General features: G+C 46.7%; 1 protein-coding gene across 2 annotated transcripts in view; it reads left to right on the forward strand.

Moving 5' to 3' along the window:
* Pkhd1 (polycystic kidney and hepatic disease 1 (autosomal recessive)) overlaps positions 1–13,797 on the forward strand; it is a 276,147-nt gene that overhangs the window by 46,900 nt on the left and 215,450 nt on the right. For both annotated transcript variants that reach the window (XM_013019158.1, XM_013019159.1), the window contains exons 32-34: positions 259–402; positions 6,378–6,597; positions 9,598–9,748. In XM_013019158.1, coding sequence (XP_012874612.1) covers positions 259–402; positions 6,378–6,597; positions 9,598–9,748 — 515 coding nt within the window. The remainder of the gene's footprint in view (positions 1–258; positions 403–6,377; positions 6,598–9,597; positions 9,749–13,797) is intronic.

Raw genomic sequence — 13,797 nt, forward strand, 5'->3', positions numbered from 1 at the left:
CCCAAGCCAGCAGTGGAGCTGTGGTTTAAGTGCCCAAGCCAAGAGTTCAAGCCAGGACCCCCTTCCCCAAACACGCACACACGGCCCTTGGGTATGGCTGGAATCCGGTAGAAGAGCAGGGACCAGAGCCCGAGGAGAGAAGTTTGAGAATCCTGACCGAGGCCGCCCATGCTGCAGGAAAGCGGAGGTTGCCAGTTGAGTGTGACGCAGGGAGACAGGTGCGTCTGGCTTCTCAGAGGTGTTCTTTTGCCCCTCAAGGCTGCCTTGGTGGGCAGCTTGTCCACGCGTGCGGAGCAGGACTTTCTCCTGGGAATATCTCGGCTGCCGTGTGTGGTTATCCTTGCCAAGTCTTGCCAAACACGACTGCGCCTGCCTTGGGCTGCTTGCTCCTGCCCCTGGATGGTGAGTTCAGCACCACACACAAGTCTCTGACGCATGGCAGGAACACGCGATTCTTTGGCCTGTTCTGTTTTGGTCGTTACTGCTGTACAGCTGTACTTCCCCGTGAGTTCCTGGGAACAGCTTTCCACTGCTTTCCGTCTCTGAAATGGCCAATAATACTTTTATCCTAGTGATGAATGGGTTGATGTTAAAAATAGCCACCTGTGCTCTTCTTGGCAGTCATATGACAGGCAAGAAGCGAGGTTGGATTCTGAGCATTCGTTCTGCAGGGAGAGAGGAGAGAAGCTGGTGGGCTTGCTGGGAGGTAAAGTCAGAGGGTGGACATGGTCCAGCCGGACGTCTTGTTTATTTCTTCTGTGACCCTGAGGATGGAGCACGGGGCCTCATGCGTCACTGGCGGTGCGGTCTCAGTTTCTGAATTCTTACTGTAGGCAAGGGAGCCACCTGCAGTTTCTTGGTAGCTACCAGAGCACTGATGACTGCTTCAGTTAAAAAAAAAAAGAAAGCTAAGATCACTCACCCCTCGGAGCTGCATTGCCATGATGTAAATTGTGGGGTGAGGATCACGGTCTTTATAGGGGAGAGAATACAGAGCAAGGTGCAAAGCTTGGGGTTTTATAACACATGACAATGACCCACTGAGCTTCAGGGGGAAAAGCCCAGGGAGGAAATTACTATCTTTAACTTCTGGGCCTCCGTGTCTTTGAGAGAGCTCCAGTTAAGCCAGGTTATTATCTTGATGACATAATCCTAGGTATTGGGCTTTTTCATTTGAGAACCGTTATACACATAAGCACTCTGTGTAGTGTTTGGAGTTACACTATGATGTGTTTTGTCTGCAGTTTGGATGTGGGCTAAGGCTTCCTGACATGATCGTGGTGGCACTTCATCTGAGCTTGGGTAATAGTTTTGTGATGGACAGCACTGCTGCTCTAGTGATTTCTCTTCTGTTGTCCTATGGGAGGATTAGGAGGAGGGCAGGGAGGAGGAGGAAGGGGAGGACAGCAAGGAGACACAGCTCTTGTTTAAAGTCCCAGAGCCTGAATTTGCTGCTGTTGTGTATTAGCTTAACATGGTAGAAGAGAGACCAGTTTCCTAGTAAGAAACTTTTGACTGAACATTAGAGTTTAAGAGGTTGTCCGCTTCTTTTCCTGCTCTTCTTCCCTTCCTGGAGCTGGGTGCACAGCATGTGTACAAAAGTAGTATTCGAAGAAGGAATGAGGGAAGCAAGTAGGGCCAGTGGTGATGTAACGAACACAGCCGTGTCTAGGTTCAGACCATTCATGCCACTTCAGATTTGAAGAGTAGATTTTCTCATATTGTTCTTTAATGCACTTTGAAGTTCTTTGGTATTATTGCAAAACACTTTCCAATTAGAAGTACAAATTCAAAATCTGTAAGATTTCAAGTCCAGAAAACCTCTGACATAGTGGAAAATAATGTGGTTATTATTTTTTTTAATTTAAATTTTATTTTATTTGTGAACATGCTGTACAGAGGAGTTACAATTACATGGGCAGGATAATGCGTTAATGTGGTTATTTTTAAGGATGTGATTAACTTAAAAAATAAAAAAGTCTTTAGAACTCCCAGTTTGTATTTAAGAGCATGGTATTTGATTAGGGAGTTGTAATTCTTTTCTTTCTTTCTTTTTTTTTTTTTGTTGGTTGTGGGGCTTGAACTCTGGGCTTAGGTGCTGTTCCTCAGCTCTTCAGCTCAAGGCGGACGCTCTACTGCTTGAACCACAGCACCACTTCTGGTTTTCTAGTGGTTAATTGGAGATAAGAGTCTCGTGGACCTTTCTGCCTGGGCTGGCTTTGAACTGTGATCCTCAGAGCTCAGCCTCCTCTGTAGCTAGGTTTACAGGCTTGAGCCACCAGCGCCCAGCCTTAGGGAGTTGTAGTTCTTAATATTGCCACTAGATGTCACTAACCATTCACCAATGTGCAAAGCACACAGAGAAAATCGGTTGACTATTTTCCTCTTTCTTGACAAAGTTTTTAAAAATATCTTCCTGCTCATCATCTAAAAAATGGAGATGAGTTTATGAGGCCAAAATCCAGAACTTAATTACATAAGATGCAGGATGAGATTTGGGAATTCTGTGGCCCTGAGAAACTGGATAAAAATAAATTTTGAGTATATAATGGTTTTATCTCCCTCTCCTAGAAAGCTAGTCCATAATAAAAATAAAATGGCCGTAGGGATAATTAAGAGGACATTTTCTAGTAATTCCCCTCCTTTCAGATAAAAATCATACACACTCAACTTGGTTGAGAATCTGTTCTTTAATTTTTTCATCATTATTATAAAGATGATGTACAGAGCTGCTACAGTTACATGTCAGGTAATCAGTACATTTCTTTTGGGACAGTGTCACTCCCTCTTTTGCTTTCTTGTAGGTTCCCCATCCCATTCCCACCCACTTTGTACAGTTCATTTTCAACATAGTGTCCAGTGAGTACCACTGCTGCATTGGTTCACTCTCTGTCCCTCCATTTCCCGTGACTCCCTTTTATTTCCCCAAAGACAGACAAACAGGACAAAAGGAAAGAGAAAACAAAATCAACAGCAAAGAAAAAAACCCAAACCTTTCTTGTTTCCATTTCCCGGAATTCATTTCAATAAATCTTATTGTATATGATCAGAGAAGAATCTGTTTCTAAAGAAGATTCCCCACATCCACCCTCCCAGCCCGGCACTGTTGACATTCTTAGAGAAAACCACTCCACCTTCTCAGCCTGTGTCAGCATGTGGCCTGGGCAAAGCAGAAACGTCCCAGGCCACTAGGACATTGGTTCTCAAAGTGGGGTCCTCGGAGCCTTGGCTCCGGAGCCAGTGGGGAGATGGTTAGATTTGTGGGCATCTGGAAACAGAAAATCTCCAATTTTTTTTTTTTTGTGTGTGTTTTCTCTGATAACCTGTATTTTCAGCTAATTTGAAACCAAGCCAGGTGTCTCCTCTGGGGAAACAGATTCTGGCTACATTGGATAGCATTTAAAAATATTTGCAGAAAATCTGGACCCATATTTGCATTTATTTATTTACTTACTTGCGTTAATACTGGGACTGGAACCCAAGAACTTGCAGTTGGGTAGCTTGCTTATTTGCCTGGTGCTCTACCACTTGAACCATGCCTCCAGGCAAGCTTTTTGCTGGCTATTTTAAAGACAGAATCTCTTATACTTTTCTCTGAATCATAATCTTTAATACCGAAGTTTTCTAAGTAGCTAGGATTACAGGCATGATCCACCAGTACCCAGTACCCAGTCTAATATTTGTTTTTAAAGTTAGATTGCCGCTTTACTGGTTAGTGGTCTTTGTGTTACCTACTATTGTGTGTGTGTGTGTGTGTTTGTGTTTCCAACATGGCTATGCACAGCTGGAGATCCTTCATATTTATATTTTTCTTCTGTAGCTTTCTGCCTTGCTCTTTTTCATTTGGGCTTTTGTTTATTTCTGTTCTTGTCTCTAATTTGCCAAGGTCACTTTGAGTTCGACCCGTGCTTTGATTTTCATTCTGCGGTTTGGCTTTGCAGGTGGGGCTCCATGTCTCATTCCAGGCTGGACAGGGTCTCAGCAACTCCCCACCCCCCGCCCCTTCACTGTTTGACTTCTCTGCCATCGCCCTGATAATATGAGTGGGGTGGGGAGTCAAAAGAGGAAGACAAGAAGGTTCTTTGCCTACTTTTTGGGGTCCTCAGGCCTTACCCTCTTCCTAAATTATACTTTTAACCAAAGCAGAATTTTACTTTTCATATCACAGGTGCTAAAACATCCTGTTAGATGAAACTAATACTTTGCATTTGTTTAAAATGAGCAAGATCTTTGATCTCAGGGTTTCTTGCATTTATGCCTTGAATTATACCGAATAACTTTTTCATGGAAAGTAACTTTTCCACGAGGCATGAAAAGCTAAAGCGATTAAGGTCACGGAGCTATTTAGTGGCAGAACTTTGAGTAAAAGTCCTGGATTTGGATCCTCAGCCCTGGGTGCTTTCTCTAATCCACCTTGTCAATTTGCATCCACTTAATCACTTAAAATGAATTCATTATTTTATAGGTGTTGAGCCCCTGTTTTTATTTGCCTTGGGGCTTACTAACTGCAAAGTTCTTGTGTTCTGTTACCCATGTGAGATTCTCTGTCAGTCATTTTTATTGCTTTTATTCACTGAAAACACATTCCCAGAGAACTTTCTAGGTATCAGGTGCTTTGGAATGTAAGAGCTACGATAATGTCTGGGTGTGCTTGCACAGCTACAAATCCTCTCAGGCGTACTTAGCTCCCTGCTGCTGGCTCTGCGGCTAGCCAAGCCGCCCTCGATTCAAGTCCACACACTGGTGATTCCATATCCAGGGGCACCTGGCCCAGAGATTTTTTCTATGGCCTCTGTCTTAGAGTTTTTAAGGCAGAGTTGCTCCCAAATCATCTCCTGTAGAGACTTATCTTCCAGCTACAGATTGCTGTGCTTCTGCTCAAGGCTGTGTCGTTGACCCAGGAAGACATGACCCAAGGGTCAGCAAGCAGTTGCTTTGAATTTCTTCATTAGATAGGAATTATGACCATTCCTAACTATACGACAATTGAGAACTTCTGCTAATAGGAGATCCCCTGAGGAGTGTACATCTAGCTGCACACTTGGAGAAGACAATACTGTAGTAACCTTGAAAAGATTCATAGCCAGAATAGAAACACACATATAAATACCAATTGAAAAGGAAAAACACAGTTCCATAGAAAAATGGTCAGATAGCAGGAAAATGAGTTTCATAGAAGAAACATTATTTTTTTTCTGTAAATACACAAGAAATGATTCAACCTAAAAGATAATGCTAAAAATGCAATTGTTTTTTTGGTTGTGGGCCTTGAGCTCAAGGCCTTGAGTTCAAGTGGCCCTGAGCCTCTTTGTGCTCAAGGCTAGTGTTCTGCCATTTGAGCCACAGCACCACTTCCTGCTTTTGAGTGGTTAAAAATTGGAGATGAGAGTCTCATGGGGACTTTTCTGTCCAGGCTGGCTTGAACTGAGATCCTCAGATCTCAGCCTCTTGAGTAGCTAGGATTACAGGCGTGAGCCACCAGCACCTGGCTAAGAACGCAATTTCTAAGGCCACATATGATAATATGGACTGGCAAAAACTCAGAGTCTGATCATTTCAACTGCTGAAAATTATATCAGGTAATGGGATCGCAAAGTCTAGTGGGAATGCAGGGGCATGCCTAAGAATAAAAACTTATTTTTTTAAGTGTCTCTTTGTGCCACACACTGGACAGAGCACCAGCCTCTTCATCTTCCTCAGACCCCTTCATCAGGTAGCAGTGGAACGTGATATGGCCCCTCTTGCAAAGTTAACTTGTGCCTATGTACTTTTTCTATAGGCATTCACCCCAGAGGAAGTTTTGCACATGTGTAGTAGCAACTATTTGCAAATATCCAGAAGTCCACTGGTAAAAGACAGGATAAGTACCTTGCATTACTTTCGTGCAATGCAGCATTGGAAACAGAACATCTCCCCTGGAGTTACATGCAAGAACTTGGGCAAATGTTGCGACTAGGACACTGACTGAAGAGAGTAGGCCCCCCAGCGTTTTCTATTGTGTCTTACTGAGCTTAGGAACTTATCTCAACAGTATGTTGTTTAGGAACACAACTCTGTTTGGTAAATATGTTTTTAAAATGAAGAGGAAGAGAAACCAGAGCCACTGCTAGCAGGTTTTGAAGTATCCTAACCATTTTCAGTCTCATGTTCTCTCCTGTGTCCACACAGGTCTTTATTTGTGATGAGGACATACATCTCACAAAAACATGACTTTATCTCTCTGTGTGAGATGCGTGTGACACAGCTTTTGATATGAGTATACGGGAAACTTCATTTCTGTCTTGGTCACGGGAGGATCTTGGACTTGGTATATGAAGTGATGTGGGACCTTCAGTCTTTCCCTGGATTTGCCTCACTTCCTCCTGATTTTCTCCTAGTGTCCGTGGCTCCCTTGTGTGACCTGCAGCCCAGGGGGGACACCCGTGGAAAGGCCAGACACACCCATGTCCAGTGCAACTTGACTGTCACCGTAGGGACAGAAATGCTGCCCAAAGCGTGGCCTTACCTCTGCGTGTGTGAACAGCGTCTCCAGGATCTCCTTGCCTCGGATCATGGGACAGAGCCGGCCTCGTTGTCATTCTTGGGTCTCTTTGTCAGGTAGCTCTTTTTATTTTTTGCCTGTCCTTTCACCTTTCCTACCAGGATGTGGTCAATGCAGCCACAGGGCCATCGGAAAGCACAGGCCAGGTGGACGTAGCCCTGGACCCCGCAGCTCTCTAGCAGGGTCAGGCTGTCACGGGTCCCAGGCGGCCTGCATATCAAAGCATCTCCTGTCTTTTTCAAGTGTTCAAGAAAACATCTGAACAATCTGCCCAGTAAACAGCTCACTTTGTTCTTGCTTAGATTTTAATATTTATCTTCCGATCCAAAGCAACATCTGGTGAATGCCAGTGGGGAGAAAGATTAGACATTATGAAAAACAGAAGGTTTTATTTTCCCCTCTCTTTCCCCTTTTTCTTTCTTTCTAAACAGATTCACAAGTTTTTTTTTTTTTTTGGGAGAAAAAAGTCGTAGAGAAGTCCTGCAGATTGCAAAGTGTTTATTCAAAAGAAGAGCAGGGGTTTGTGTAGCTGTAGACCCCGGGCGCAGAAGCCTAAGTTCATGAGGCCTTTTTGGATTTAAGAAAGGGGAAAAAAATCTAACAAATAAATATCACGGCTTTCTAGGTAAACCCCTTTCCTAAACCACTTTCCAAAAGGGTGACCATGATTAAACAACACAACAACAACAACTTAAAAAACAAGGTCACCGTGTTTCTGTCTCAGGACGGGGTCGATGCAGCCATCAGTTCTGTTTGTAGGCTGCAGGCGGATACCAGGGCACCAGGCCTTGCCGCTGTGGTCAGACGTACGTTACAGCCATAACCCACCCCCACCACTGAAAGCAACAACTGCAGGGAGCCCGGACTTTACTGGACATTTGTCGTCTACTAGGCTCTGTGCTAACCTTTTAATTTATCATTTGTATGCTGATCATTTTATGTACACTTTATTTCGTTAATTTCTTCACCAACTCTAATAATAGGTACTGGCTTGCTGGTGACTCTATTTGTTTTTAAGAAGGGAAACAGGCTTATTGAGTCATGCGTGCTGGGGCAGGAGCCTGTGCTGGGGCTCAGCTGTCATCACCCACTTCTGTTGGGAGCTGTCGTGGCTCCGGAGTCTGCTGAATCAATATAACAGCCAGTGGCAGTGCAGAGACGCGGAGGTTCCTGCCAGCGTCAAATAAGCATGGGGGCTGCAGAATGAACTCCATGCTGGGTGCCGTGGTGCCATCGGTGTCAGGAATCCCAGCAGTCAGCTCAGACTTGGTGTATGCAGGACTAGATGGAGCCAGGCGAACACATGGAACCCCCAGGAGAGGAAGGGGCAGCGGGCACGGAAGAGGTGTCTTCCCCGGACGCGGAAGCAGAAGGCAGAGCGGACGTGAAGATGAAGTGGAGCGTTCAGGTGTTAGCACGTCATTACCCCTAGCAGATTGTGGGGGAAGTATTTCAACACTGACTTGAAAAAAAAGATGCTACATTTCCACGTGATGAATGGCTTCTCGCTGGATGACCCTTCACCCTTTCCCACACCCTCTCTGGGGTCTGCCACCTTCATGGATTTATTCCCACACCCAGGATGGTGTCATCTGCAGTTATTGTGCCGATAGCCAATCAGCATTTGAAAACCCGAGCAGCTGCTCTAGCAAGCAGAGCGCCTGAGTTCTGATTCTGAGTTTTGTGTCTAACCTCTGCACCTCCCTTGGTCTGTTTAGCTTAGCTTTTTTTTTCTTTTATTTTTAACCTACTTCTGCTGGCCTTTACAGGCTGAAATGAGATTCTGTGTATGAAATCATTGAACAGTATCTAAAATATCCTGCATTATTCTTTCTAATCATCTTTGATTAGGAAGAATTGCCTACAGCTGGGACTACCTTGGGATAAATAGTGAGCTTGTTAGCTGGGCACCAGTGGCTCACTCCTGTAATCCAAGCTACTGAGGAGGCTGAGATCTAAGGATCACTGTTCAAAGCCGGCTTGGACAGGAAACTCTGTGAGACTCTTATCTCCAATAAACCACCAGAAAACCGGAAGTGGCACTGTGGCTCAAGTGGTAGAGTGCTAGCCTTAAGCTCAAGAGCACAGGGCCAGCTCCCAGGCCCAGAGTTCAAGCCCCATGACTGACCAAAAAAAAAAAAAAAAGTAGCCCGTTGCGGGAGGTCCTGTGTGACCTTTAAGTTCTCCCCTCCTCTGATTGCGTAGTTTCAGACTCTGCAGGTCCACGCTGCCCTTGTTCATTCTCGGTGTCTTCCCGCGTCTCCCCTTAAAACAGGAGGCCTTTTCAGCAAGGGGCTGCTAGTGTAAGTGGGGCATATATCGACTCTCCTTAGTCTGGGCTGTTAAGTAAGTTTAAGTAATTTACTAAGTTAATGTTCCACTGCTAGCAACAGAGCCTCATTGCCATCAGCCGGGGAGAGAGGGAATTGGGAGGCTAAATGAGCTCATTTTTTCACGGTTGGAATTAGAGGCCAGTTAGCCAGTTATGTGGCCCTTTCAATTTCTCCATCTGCCTGGGGCGGGAGTGGGGTGGGGTGGGGTAGGTGGGGTGGTGGCAGAGTTGGATTTAGGTAACTGGCTTCCCTCAGCACTAAGTGTGGGTAAGATCAAGAAGAAGAAGAAGAAGAAAAGGCTGGTGTGTGGGGAGAGAAGAAAAAGGCATCAAAATCTGAAAGCCTTCCTACCATTTGTTTCCGTGTTTTGGAGCTATAAGCATGGCCGGAGTCATGCTTGTTTAGTTGAGTTCTAAGGAGCTTTTGGTAATGTTCTGAATAGGTTTGGAGCAGATGAGCCCCGTGCACACCTCCCCACCCCTGTGAAAGATATTTCCCATGTGCATTTTCATTGCGGGGTGAGCAGATAAGGGTGGGGGAACAGCCAAAAAAAACAAATAAACAATAAAAGAATGGAAACAAAATTACAGAAATTTGCAAAATTTGACAAATGGTGGCCTGTAGTTGCCACAAGCTAATGGCTTGCCGTGATTAATAAGAGTAAAAATAATTGCATTTCATTAAGATTGATGACACCCCATTTAACCTCCCCTCTCGTTTCAGCCCTAAAGTGGAAAGAGATGAAATTCTCATCTATAATAGCTCCTGTAACATTACCATGGAAACTGAGGCAGAGATGGAGTGTGAGACGCCTAATCAGCCAATTACCGCCAAGATTACTGCGATACGGACAAGCGGGGTCCACAGCACTCAGGTATCTAATCAAATCCTTTTTTACAGACTGATTCAAACAGCTCAAATTAAATTTGTAAGATTGTGTACATTAAAAAAACAATTTAGTCCAAATGGCAGCCATATATAATATTAAATGCTCTCCAACTTTGAGGAGCTGGGTCTCAGTGTACAACATCTGAATTCCTCGTCAACTATGGTTAATCATATATTTTCTCAAAAAATAAATGAGGGCTGCCTGGGCTCTTGAAAAGAAATTCTGGATAGATATCTCCTGGGCATTTTGTCCTGACTTCTGGTTGCGTGCTTGAAAGGAGCTGTCTGTGCTTTATTTCTTTATAAAATAAGTGGCCTTCAATTGTACCAGGGCCTTTACATCATGGATCTGTCCTTGGCTTGAGGGACGATGATGTCACTGTGGGTCCATCTGGGTCATCTCTGTTCTTTGGGGGCACAGAGTGATGTGTCAGCCTTGTAGGGAATTTGGTGGGAGTGGGAATGGAGGAGGGCCTCAGGCCATGGGGTATGGCTTCTCTGCCTGTTTCTCTGTTTAGCAAGCAGTCACACCATTGCCTGTAAGTGGCTCTTCCAAGACTGTGATCCCAAGTCTTCATGAGGGACTTCCCAGCCTCCTGGAGGAATTGTGGGGAATTGAAATCAGAGGCTAAGAGCCCAGAGAAACGCATCAGAATCTTTTCTAACTCCCCGGCATCTGAGTACACGGACAAAAAAATAGTACTTATTGAGCACCTACTCCCTTAGGCCCCCCCACCTCGGAAGCAATCCTTAGATTTTCCTCCCGTTGTCTTTCTGGTTTGGAACAAACATTTATTAAGGGTCGAAGATGTGCTGTCTTCTCTCCCAGCGTCTCCCGTGTGTGTGTGGTTTCAGTCCAAATGTCCCAGTGCGAAGCTATATTGCTCAGATTTGTCATCTGTGCTTTTGCATGATGATTCGGCTGGTGCTGGTATGTGTGATAACACATGTTTTCTTTTATCCTGCCCTTTCTACACTCTTCCCTGTTGCCTTCCAATCCCAGGATGGGTGTGTGTGTGTGTGTGTGTGTGTGTGTGTGTGTGTGTGTGTGCGTATGTTTCACTCCCTCAGCCTTCTCAGCCTCTGGTCCTTAGCCCGGGCTGGCTGTCTCTTCTTTCCATTCACCGCTGACATGAGTTCATTTCTGGAACGGCAGCCTCTGCTTCCCTCTGTGCCCCTTGCTCTCTTTCTCCCGAGTCAGGTGTGAAATCTGGGGACCCCTTAGTAGGCCTCAAACCTCTCCGGGTCTCAGATTCTGTCAGGATGGCTAAGAGCCTAGTCCTGGGGCACTTTTGTGAGAAAGTGCTGGGCAAGGGCAGGAGAGGCAGGAGAGGCAGGAGAGGAAGGGGAGGTAGGGGAGGGGAGGCAGGGGAGGCAGGCTGGCACAGCAGGGAAGTATCTGAGCTCAGTCTTCTCACCTGGGAAGTGGGAGTGCTATCGGTAGCTGTGTGACAGGAGTCGGGCAGCGTGGGCCGGGCCGGCCGCGCAGGGGGACTGTCTAGGGTCAGCCGTGGTCCGCGGCCCGCGTCATTGGTGGTCACCGCGTTCCTCTGGACGACGTGCTGCTTTGAGGGAATCTGCTCATGGCTGCGATTTCATTTAGTTTTTCATCATCTCCAAGTCTAATTCTGAGATTATTTTGGGGGGTTGGGGGGCCGGAGACTCCATGGTCTTACTTCCTCTGAAATCCCGTGGCGCGCCTCTGCTGAGTTCTAACCCTGCTCCGGGGCTGCGAGGGAGGCCAGGACACACATGGGAAGAGCGTCTGCCGGGAAGGGCTGGGTGCAAGGCCAGGCCAGGCCGAGGCCGGCGGGGTTCACAAGAGGATCCCCAGCGTCAGGCGGGCGGCGGAGGGCGCGGGCACCGCCTTGCAGAGAGGAGTCTGCAGAGACTCACGAAGGGGATTTGGTGACCCTCATGTGGCTCCCATGTGGGGCACTGGAACCCAGGCAGCTCCGCGCCGTGTGTGTGTGTGTGTGTGTGTGTGCGTGTGTGTGTGGTGTGTGTGGTGTGTGTGTGTGTGTGTGTGTGTGGTGTGTGGGTGTGTGTGTCTCTGTGTGTGTGTGCGTGCGGTGTGTGTGTGTGCATGTGTGGTGTGTGCGTGCATGCGTGTGTGTGTGCACGTGCATGCGTGCGTGCATGTGTGTGTGTCTATGTGTGTGTGTCTATGTGTGTGTGTATCAATCCCTGCGAGAGGCTCTTGGAGCCATCTGGATGTGGAGCACCGGGAATGTCTGTGGACAGCTGTGATGTAGCGCAGGACTCAAGCTCACTTGTCTTACGGCGCGGGACTTGCCCTGCTGCCCTCCTGGCGGTGTTTATACCACCAAGAGCGGGAGACGCAAGATACACAGGGAAAAGGTATTTTTGGAGGAAGCGGTGTACAAGGAGGGATTCCTGGGGGCCTGGGGAAAGGCCCGGGGTCCGGGGTGGGGAGGCGCCCGGGTATGGACTGGGGAGTGACCGGTTTGGAAGGGAGGGTCTGGGTCAGACTGTGATCTGGGGTGACCGATGACTCCCGGGGGCATTGCAGGAGCAAAGGGATCCCGTATGCTCTGCCTCTGGTAGGTGGTGGTGGTGGGGGGGGGATTTGATTGGCAAACCACAGGAGACAGACACATCAAAGCAACTTCCTTAGGTTTTCTAAGATGGGTGGGAAGGAAGATGGGTGCAGGGCGTTTGATACCAGAGTTTAATGAATCCACATCCGAGGAAACATGAAGAGGATCATTGCGGGTATTCTCAACAGTATTAAAATGTGAGCGACCCCAAATGAATATTTAGACTCCAGGTAATTCCAATAAAACACCTCTGGATGTTTAAAAACTTTTCAGAATTACTATGTTTTGAATAGTCAGGAACTTCTGTGATACAAAGAAAATTACCTTGAAATAAGAGAAGCGAATTTGGGGGGCTTGGATTTGCCTGACTTCAAGTCTGACCACGGAGCTGTGTGGCCCGGTGGCTTTCTAGAAAGATCTCATATGAAAGAAAGGGTCTCTGGACCAAGGCTCCCTCCAGCACTGCTCTTGAGATAGCGTTGAGCCAGGAGAGAGGTTGAGGAGGTGTGTCCCAAGACACGGTTCTCGGCCACACTAGATCTTGGGGGGGTCAGTAACCGTGAGGGGAAATGAAGGTTCGTGTGTGGAAGAAGTAGATCAGAGTCGAGGCGCTGCCTAGAGCTGATACAACTCACAAGAACGATGCAGGTGGTTGTGGTTGGCCATCTCTCCCCCCGCCCACGCTTGCTGTTACTCGTGCTGGAGACAGTGTTCCCGAGTCCAGTGAGCCTCGATTAAAGCAGAGGCCGTTCATTTCCACCTCCTTCATTTGCTCAGGTCTAAGATGCCACAGGTCTCCATCCCTTCTTTCTTCCAGTAACTACAAAATGGCTCTCAGAGGAACCTATAGCTTGTTAAATCATTGCCGTTTTTGCAATATGCTTACCCGTTTTTAAGTTCTTTGGGGCTTTTCAATGTATTCCTTCCTCAAGAAGGTTTTTATTTCCTTAAAATGAAGGAAGGGTTTTTTCTCTTGGGAGGCCCTGCAGTACTTTTTTGTCCTTATCTTGTGGAATTTATCTTTTCATACACTTAAATGGTGAAGCCATTGGGATGTCTTTTTTGTGGTTGTTGATCATGGGGCTTGAACTCTGGGCCTGGGCGCTGTCCCTCAGCTCTTCAGCTCAAGGCTAGTGCTCTACCACGTGAGCCACAGTACCACTTCCGGCATTTCTGTTTATGTGATGCTGAGGAATCGAGCCCAGAGCCTCATGCATGTGAGGCAAGCACTCTACCACGGAGCCACCTTCCCAGCCCTCATTGGGGTATCTTATCTCGTAAGGCTCATGGAGGCGAGGTTGGTGCTGGACTTCTGTGGGAGGAGTGGGTGGAGGAAGGCCAAGGTCTGTACTGGAGTTTTCAGACAAAAACAAATCGCTGCTTCATATTTTTCCTATTTTTGTGTGAGATTCACCCAAAGAATTCCGATAATCCAGCGATGTGACATTTTTTTTACCTTTTTTTTTTTTTTTTG

This window comes from Dipodomys ordii, unplaced genomic scaffold, assembly GCF_000151885.1.
Source record: "Dipodomys ordii isolate 6190 unplaced genomic scaffold, Dord_2.0 Scaffold44, whole genome shotgun sequence".
Taxonomy (NCBI): Eukaryota; Metazoa; Chordata; class Mammalia; order Rodentia; family Heteromyidae; genus Dipodomys; species Dipodomys ordii.